Below are 9,530 nucleotides of genomic sequence, written 5' to 3'. Positions count from 1 at the left end.
GGGAACCCAGCATCAGGCTGCAGCAGTCTAGTGCTGGGCTTCATGTGCCAAACTGATCGTTGGCTGAGGCCAGGGACCAGTTTGGCTCTTGGTCCTGACAATCAGGTGACTGGCTTCATCCTAGATTCCCCTTGCTCCAGCAAGTGGGGCATGAGTGGGATCTAATGCCTAATCCCAAAATTGTGTATTATGCCTCACACATGTGGTATGGAAGGATGTGCGATCATTAGGATTGAGGATAAGATCCCATCATGGCTTCAAGTAATGTCTGCTAGAGGCCTCAATTTAACATTAACACCAAAGCGGACTGAAGACCAGTGCTGTCTTTTTTTGTGTTGTGTTAAATGAAGTTGAGTCAAAATTCCATCATAGTAACACCTCAAGTTTTATCAAGGAATCAGTTTATTTATTGAGTCACTTGGGAATGATACAAAGCCTCTTGGTGTGAGTTAGAAGGCTCCTTGGCATATTTCAAAAGCTCCAAAGTCCAGACTGCAAATGGACTCGCATCCTTAATCTCTAAGGTAGATATTGGAAATGGAGATACCTGCTAACTTCATGTGTCCAGAGTTATATAGCAGCTGAGCAGGGGTTTTAAGAAACATTGTTTTGGATTTAGCCTCTTAAGTCCCATTTTCTCTCTTGGGACCTAGCTAGTTAGGAGTTGAAGTATTATTTTCAAGAGAGACTTATGCTTCTATCTTGCTGAAGCATTTCTGAAAATTTTCTCTCTGTGCTAGTTAAGTTCATATGAGAAATTATAAGATAGACTTGTTGAGGTATTAAAAAAAACAGCAACTCCCCTTAAGGCATAGAGAAAATTACTAAAGTGGTTTAACTTCTTATATTCCTCTCACACTTCTAATATTTCCCAGGTTGATTAAAAAAAACAAAACCCTGAAAAGACCACCGACTTTTAACCCCTGTTAGATGCATGCAACCTCAGTAATTTCATGAGAGTTGTGTATGTAAATGAGAACAAAAACAGATTTACACTCAGTAACCTGTCTGAATGTCTTTTTTGTACCTAGTTAGGGTTTCATTCCTTGAGGGCAAAGCATTTTTAAATGCCCATATAGTTCATAGTTCAGCATTTTATACTGTCTTAACCAAATGATACCTTACAATATTGGTGATGACTCTGTTCTCAATTCTTTTGGGGACTGTTGGCATCTCATTTTTAAATGAATCCAACAATGTTACTGAATACAGTTCCTCTAGGCTTCAATGGGAGTTCACCAGATCAAACAGATGTAAGATTGTGTGGCTTTATTTTTTGATAATATAAGCAACACAAATAAAGATAAACTCCTTTGTGACCTGAGCAACAGACAGGAGATTACAATTGGTATCTATATCACAACCATTTACTATCTAGTCCTTTTGCAAAATCTATATATTTTATATACTTACAATATTTCACCTGCGTCTAACTCAAATGACCTAACAGACAAAATCTTTTAGTGTATGAAATGGTATAAATCTTAACTAGTGAGTTTATCAATAACTGGAAAAATCTTACTTAAGCTTCTGATTTAACTAAGAAAATCCCAATCTACTTTGATGGTTCCTGTAACCCTGCTGATTTGACTGCAGGAATTTTAATAAAATGAAGTATATGCAATAAGAAAGAAAAATGATCAAAACCATAAATTGCAACTTCCATGTTCATGAAGTTTTTAATACTCATTTTACTAAGAGATGCAGAACAATGACTATTTTATTTCCATTTGTCAGCAGCCAACAAGATATGAATGAGTATTAACTTCAAACAAAACCTGATTCATAACATCAAATTGTGCACTTAAAAATAATTACAAATCATTTTAAAAAGGAAGAGTAATAGTGGAAGCAACAATGAATATAAAACATGATTGATAGGTTTTAAAACAAAAATAAATTCAAGTATTTGTAAAATTCCTCTGACATTGGTCTTGAAATTTTGTTTGTGCAATACCCACATCTTTGCATAGTAAAGAAAACTTTGTAAAACTCCAGTTCTATGTAGTTTGTTTCTTTTAACATGCACCTACAATATATTTTTTGTTAAATTTGCCTAGTCATTTTCTTCTTATAAGAGGATTAGGCTCAATTCAGTGGGATCATGCAGCATACCAGTATGAGCAGTATAGTAACCATACATTTTCCTGTCCAGATGAATTATTAGATAACAAAGCAAAAGTATAGCGGGTGAAATGGGAACTTGTCATTCCTTAAACATTTATTCTGTTGATTAAGATTAAAAGGTGACACTTTTATCATGATTAAAAAAAACGTAATCAGCATATGTATTCTAAGCATTTGGCAAATGTATGGCTTAGAAAATAAACAATGTCTAGCTGAAACATTTAGACTACATAACCTTCTAACACCACAGAAAAAAATTATTAGCATCCACTTGTGTGAGTGATGTGGTTATGTGTTGTCATTTACATTCTGTACATACAGAGCATAAAGCTTGTGTGTTTTACAAATACACGCACACAGCTAAACAGTGGAGCATTAATTCAATCAAGAAATCATATTTCCTATGAAACTGCTGGTGTAACGAAAAGTTACTCCAACACTTACCATATGTACATAATATTTGGGGACCACTGTGGTCTGATTAAAAACATCACATCGCACATTTACAATGTTATTCTGTGAAATGTTTAGTGTCAAAGGTCTATTACACAGGTAGTTACATTAGACACCTAATTGATTTTGTAACCACACTGGCACTTCTACGGTGGTTACATTTTTTTGGAGTAGAACCAAAATATGCAGCTTAGAACACGCTAGAGAGTGTCATATCCTCTGTACCCTGTAGCAAACTGGAACTAAGCAACAAGGTACTAGAGGACAATATTACAATGCAAGTACTTTGAGTTCCCCTCAAAACAAAGTATTCACTGTCATGGCTATTAATACAACACAAATGTTACTCTGAAGTTAGGTCATGCTGAAATAATTCTGAATACTCCTATTCTATACTGTCTAGAATGATCAATATCAACACAGACTACCTATATCCAGCACCTTTTACTCAGTGTTAACAAAGTATGTGCAAGTATGTTAAAGCTGTCTAAAATATCATTTGATAAATAACTATCTTTTGTCAGTCAAACAGTCTCTGGTTCTCATAGAGGAAAAAAACTTCTGAGAATGTCTAATCTGAAACAAACTTGAAGCAAAAAACATTTTATAGAAAATGTAATGAGGATTGTGTAGTTAATGCAGTACTAACTTTTTGGCAAGTTTTTTTAAAGTGTATATCTCAAAGCTAAATCTAAAAATTGATTTGACATTTGAACAAGAAAAATGAACACTGATTATAGCATTTTTAACCTATTAATGTTTAAGATAAATTTCTTCTCTACTTTTGATTTAAGAAAAGACAAACACCATTATAAAATTAGCTTAAACTCTGATAACTACTTGTATTGGTATAAATTAATAAATTCACCTGAATTGCATGAATGTATATTAGCATAAATGAGGGTTAAATTTGGGCTCTACAGCTTTGCCTTGCCTACCTCAATTAGGGCTAAACAACTGACAATCTTAATGGATATACTTCTACTGACTTCAGTGAACTGGATTAGACTATGTGGAACTGTAGAAATAATTATATGTTAACCCTGAAATAAAAACTGAGCAAAGCTATTAGTGATAGAACTTCTTCAGATTATACTTTGACAGTGTAAAGAGGGGAACCCAGAGTAATTTGGATGACTGGATCATTTCTGTAGGCCTGCCAGAAGGAAAAAGAAGAATCTGGAGAAAAATGAGAGCTTCAGCCTGTCTCAAGCTTTCAGCATTTTGTGAATATTTTAAGGCTTACTTAAGCTTGTTTTCCTTTCACATGAGAGAGAGCTAGACAGAGGAAAATAGTAGATAAAATTAAAAGATGAGCTTGGCACTTTTGTGATTAATTTGAGAGCGTGTCAATTTTCTTACATTATATACAGAAAATCTGCATGACAGCCCCCAAAAAGTAATTTGAGAGACTTAAACTCATTACATACATATGCATTTACACCTTTTACATTTTAAAAATGTTTTTCTTTCTTTTTTTTTTGTTTTTTGTTTTTTTGGTTTCAAGCATACAAACTTAGAGCACACCTGTTTTGGTGCCAGAACTCCCTGCAACTGCATGCTAGATCTGCCTTTTTTGAGCAAGCCCAGAACACCCGCTATACAACATGCTAGAAAAATTAAAATTTAGGGGAGCAAAATTAAACCACCAAAATTAGATTTACGTAAAGAATAGAACCTTCTATAAGGAAATGCTTCAATATATCTCTGTGAAAATGATATCTCAAAATCTATTTCCATATTTACATTTTATTTTCTTTCTAGAAGAACTATACACGTTATCCTTACTGTTCAGAGAAACAATAGCTCCCATACCCAAAGGAATTTTTATCCAGGATAGAAAACAATGATTCTGTAGAGTAGGGAGCTATTCACTCCAAAGAGACAGAATGCATTGCAGCGGTGAAAGATTTCTTAGGAGCTTGTATCAGCTTCTCTGTGTTCTGTATTCATTGCTTTCCTCTGTATATATTTGGTTGCAGATTTTGCTTGGAGGTTGGCTTGCTAGCTTGCTTGTTGTGTATATATGCCATGCAGTTTATCCTTTCAAAAATTAGCTCATCATGCCACTGGAGTTTGTCATTAATATGAAAAAAGTCATGCCAACTCAAGTTATAATATTTTTCCAGCAGACTAGGAAAAATAATCTTCTGACAGTTTGCTATTTTTAAATAGTTCTCTTATTGCACTTGGTTTATTTGTCCCTTTCTTCCTTTATTTGTCTAAGAAAACAAGAACAAAAAACAAGTTTGAAACAGTTTTCCCTTCTCTGTTGTTGCAGTCTTCATTTTAAAAAGAAGAGAGAGAAAGAGAGGTGAAAGGAGGGAGTATCTGAACTTATCTCCAAAAAGGACAGTTTTCCTTCATCCCTTCCCCAACACCCTCACTTCAGGTCCGTAGCAGTCAGTGCCACTCCAAATGTTCTTCTTTATTGTCTTATTTTCTGCGCAGCTACAGCAAAGACATTGAATCCAGAATCCAGTAGTGCAAGGAGAAGCTATTCCAATTTAAGTTTTTCAGATAGGGCCTTGCTGACTCGGATCATACCTTCTCTTTTTGACATTTCTTCCAAGTTGCGTTAGAAGTAGATGAAGAAAATAGGAGGAAAAACACAAGACATTAGTTGGGCATAACATAAAAGTGGAAGTGCTAACACCATAGTAAAGTAATAAGCCCACTCTGAGGCACTCTCAACAAACTAAACTTACAGCAAGGGAATTTTACTGATTTGATAGTGTGAGGGTTTGGATACTTGCTATTACCTTATCAATTCTTGGTAACCCCTGGGATCTGAAAGCTAAATATCTTAACTCTATAGCTATGATTATATACAAAGCTTTAGATTGCACAGCACAGCTGTACACATTGACAGAAAAACATTTGCATATTGCAACTTGGACCATTCAAAATGCTCACATTTCAAATGCAAAGCTACTGGCTGTTGTAACAGTGACCCACTGATCTCCCAAATATGTCTTCTTTGAATGAGGTCACCATACCTACTTGGGTGTCCAACTTTGACTAGTAATGCTGAATCTGCAAATAGCTCATCCCACTGTAAGTCACTCTAGTGCCTCTGTTATGAGCCCTTACCATACTATGGTAAAAAAGTTTTGAATCTCCAATAAAGGGCAAAACGTAGCAGATACTGAGACACAGCATTCGAAGGAGAATGGACAAGTTATTCTTATTAGTTATGAACAAGCTTCTGTGCCAATGTCCATTCTTCTACGACACTGATACCCTAAGTTAATAAACAGCAAGACATTACAAGGCAACAACAAAAGTTAGTGCAACCTCCCCATAATCTGGCTTTATGTGGGGCATCAAGCAAAGGGCTCATGCATTTAGTCTTAACACTGGGCGTGTGCACCACTACCGCCACCAAATTTTCATGCAAAAACATAGAACGGGAATTCACAAGTTCCCTAAAAATTATACACAAAAAGCCCAGGATTTTCTATTCTTCTGTGCCCTCCCCACATCACTGCTGCAGTGTTCATGAAAGCAAGCTTTTACTTAAGTGGGTTCAGGTGTCTTAAGGATGAGTGCAAAAAGAAGAATTCTCCATAAATCTGCCAAAGAATCTGATAGCCTTTGATATTCCGCCATTGCCCACATCCAGTAAATTCAAGCATGCACCTTAAGAGTTACAGGCTTTTAAGTTTAATTATGTTAACAATTTAAATGTTTTACTTATATTTATACAAAGTGTTGAATAATACTCTTCATGAATCAGCCTGACTGCATTACTTAGATATCAAAACCCAACAACCTCCGCAGTGTAGCTTTTAAGGTCTGATATCAGTGGATGATCTTTTTGGTAACTTGGAAAAAGAGTTAGACAGCAGGAAGTCTGAATAATGAAAATTTTTTAACCACAATGTTAATTTGGTTATACTCTCTGCCAGCTCAACGTTTTTCTGTTATATGTGAAAAGGATTTTTAATCGTCTAAAGTCTTTTTTTTCTTTTTTTTTTTTTTGCTACATGGCATACCAGAATTCAAATTCCAGTAACTAACAACTGCAATTAGTTTCCTTTAAAGGAAATGTTTTAAAAAAAATCCCTGTAATTTAATCCAATCCATTCTGGAAAGCATTAACATTTTGTTCCTTTTTTTAAAAGAACCATAAAAAGCCTATACTGAAGTAAGTTGTATTGCCTAAACTTTTCTTGTTAAATGGATTTTAACAGGGATTTTATGCATTGATCACTTCCATATACACCTCTACAGTTAATTTTAAACAAATCCTACCTAATGTAGAGCTGCCAATCAACTGGCAACATCCTGCAGAAACCTTAGTCAGCCTCTTCGACACAGCACATCTCTGACGGTCAATGTCAAAAGCATAAATCTTCTGTCACTCCTGCCCTCCAGGTCACTAATTTGGAACACACTCTTCCAAAAGTAAAAAAAAATCAACCATACTACTGTCTTTCTTTTCCTACAATATTTGCTTAATATCTTATATCAAAATGTTGAGTATCCAGCAATTAGTTATTAACTACAATTTTCTCCACCATATTAGGTTCCTCAGAAAGAATCATCATACCTGAATATGAAGGACTTGAAGATCTAAATGTGACATTCAAAATAGGTACATTATTATTATTATTTTTAAATATGCTAGGCTTAATGTTCAGTAAGCCAGTCCTGTATACTGGGATTTATTTTATGGTAATAAACTGGAATATCTTGTGCTAAAAGAGCATTTCTTGGTGGACAGTCTCAAAGTGCTTTACAAGAAATGGGCATCGTTATCTTGGCCATTAATCCAGTGTCAGAACTGGGAACAAAATTCAGGCATTGACTCTCATTCCCATGGTCTAACCAATGGGAAAATCCACCCCTACTCACAACAAATTGTATTTTGAGACTCCTTTATTAAACACTTGCAAAAGAAGTAAACAAAGTTCTTTCTTTTTCCCAAAGAGGTCATAATAAAAAATTAGGAAACTATCAGCAATGAAATAAAAAATTCTCATTTATTCATAGGCTAGAAAATCCCAATTCATTTTGATGAGTTTCCTACACTATTTAGTTCATTCTCCATTAAGCTAAGCTCCAAACATTTCTCATAAAATATCTTGAATGGAAAAATATGCAGTATCTTTCTCACATGCTGTCCGGAAAAGTGTCAGTTGAGCCTTCTAATGTACTGTTTCAAAGATTCATAGATTGCTCAGGGCTGGAAAGGACCTCACAAGATCATCGGGTCCAGCCCCCCTGCACTAGGCAGGAAAAACAACTGGGGTCAAGTGACTCCAGCAAGGTGATGGTCCAATCTCCTCTTGAAGATTTCCAGGGTAGGTGATTGCACCACCTCTGGAGGGAGTTTATTCCACAGTCTGGACATCCTGACTGTGAAGAAGTTTTTCCTAAAGTTGAGCCTGAAGCAGTCTGCCAGGAGTTTGTGGCCATTACTCCTGGTTTTCCCCAAGGGTGCCCTGAGGAACAGTTGTTCACCAAGCTCTTGATGTATTCCCCTGATGCAGCAGCAAGCTGCTACCAAGTCCCCTCTCAGCCTTCTCTTTTACAGGCTGAAGAGACCCAAAATCCTCACTTCGCATATGCTTCCCCCATCGTATGGCTAAATGCGGGGCTGCTCATAAATACAATCCTTGTAGTCACAGGATGTCTCTACAAAAGATGCTTTACTACACATGCACATGCTTACTGCACAGTAAACCTTGCTAATTGTGAGTAAATTTGCTACAAGCAAATGCAAGTAGCAAATTTACTTGTGATTCCTAACTGTACAGTAGTGCTTATGTAGATGCCTTACAGGGAGCAAATCTGTTCCTGGTCAGCCAGCCAATAGGAGCCAGGAGACTGCTCCCTACTCCTGGGGAGCAGCCTGCTGCTGGGGTGGGCTCCACCCCCAGAACCCGGCTGAAGACGGCATCCCCCTGCCTCAGTAGCAAGGAGCTCCAAGCCCCCTGCTCTGTGATCACAATCGGGGAGTGGGGGCTGGGAGATCCTTATCATCCAGCACCAGCTCCACAGTTGTGAGGCGTGCACTGGAAGATCCTTAAGAACCATGGAGCTCCTTGTTAGTGGGGGCTGGGGAGCTGGTTCCCTGCCCAGTGATTGCCAGTTCCCTTCTCAGCTCCAGGAATGCGAAGCTGGGTGGGGAACAGCTGCCCCAGTCTGGTCCCCACCCAGCTCCATTGTTCCAGAGCTGAGCGAGGAACAGGCTCTCATGAGGAATCATGGAACAGAGGCTGGGAACAGGTCCCAGCCCCCTGCTCTGATCCCTGGTGGGTCAGCTCATAGTGTGCCCCGGCTGGGTGGGGAATCCACACTCAGGCGGGGGTTGCTGCTAGCTGCCCCACCAGAAGATCAGGGCAAGGGGCTGGAACCTACCCCTCCCCTGAAGCCCTTTCCAAGCCCTGGACCTCGATCAGGGAGCCAGAGCTGGGAGGTCCCCACCCCAGTAGCAAGCAGCCCTGGCCAGCTGACTCCTGGCCCAGCACTCCCTGCCAGCGTAGGAGGATTAACTGACCAAACAGAGGCTCCAGCTGCGGCTCGCTGCTTGGCAGGGAAGCGAAAGCCGTGGTTTTAAACCTGATACCGTTTATTATTTTATTATTTATTATTTTTAAACCTGATGCTGCTGGATGGCAGCAAGGCGGCTGAGGTCGCTCAGCTAATCAGCGGCAGGGAGACAAAAATGGTGCCAATTTTAAAACTGCAGTTTTCTCTGCCCTGCCAAGGAGTGAGCCACAAGCATAGCCCCTCCACCAATCAGCAGCAGTGGGGAGGTGGGAGGAACCTGCAAAATTAAATGTTCCTCCTGCCTGTTGCCACACGTGTGGCCAGGAGCACAGCCAGGCAGCCAGTGCCCTGCAGGTAAGTCTATGCGGGAAGAGAGGCGTGGGGGTGGGGAGGGAGCAGACTGAGGCCCACATAAACAGGGAGGGAGTGGGGCTGGGGCTGGTGGAGCC

The 9,530-nt window shown here is 38.6% G+C and overlaps 1 protein-coding gene across 4 annotated transcripts in view; it reads right to left on the bottom strand.

The window, feature by feature from the left end:
- Positions 1–1,108: 1,108 nt before the first annotated feature.
- The window catches only part of ADAM23 (ADAM metallopeptidase domain 23), a 199,573-nt gene continuing 191,151 nt past the window's right edge, over positions 1,109–9,530 (bottom strand). For 3 of the 4 annotated variants that reach the window (XM_019554063.1, XM_019554062.1, XM_019554065.1), the window contains one exon: positions 1,109–5,145. In XM_019554063.1, the coding sequence (XP_019409608.1) occupies positions 5,097–5,145 (49 nt within the window). In that variant the 3' untranslated portion in view covers positions 1,109–5,096. Of the gene's footprint in view, positions 5,146–6,837; positions 6,982–9,530 lie in introns of all 4 variants that reach the window. The other variant, XR_002104497.1, reaches the window with a different exon arrangement.

Source organism: Crocodylus porosus, unplaced genomic scaffold, assembly GCF_001723895.1.
Source record: "Crocodylus porosus isolate Cpor-Errol unplaced genomic scaffold, CroPor_comp1, whole genome shotgun sequence".
Lineage (NCBI taxonomy): Eukaryota > Metazoa > Chordata > Crocodylia > Crocodylidae > Crocodylus > Crocodylus porosus.
The sequence above is the reverse complement of the archived record's forward strand: the minus strand, read 5'-3'. Positions and strand labels throughout refer to the sequence as shown.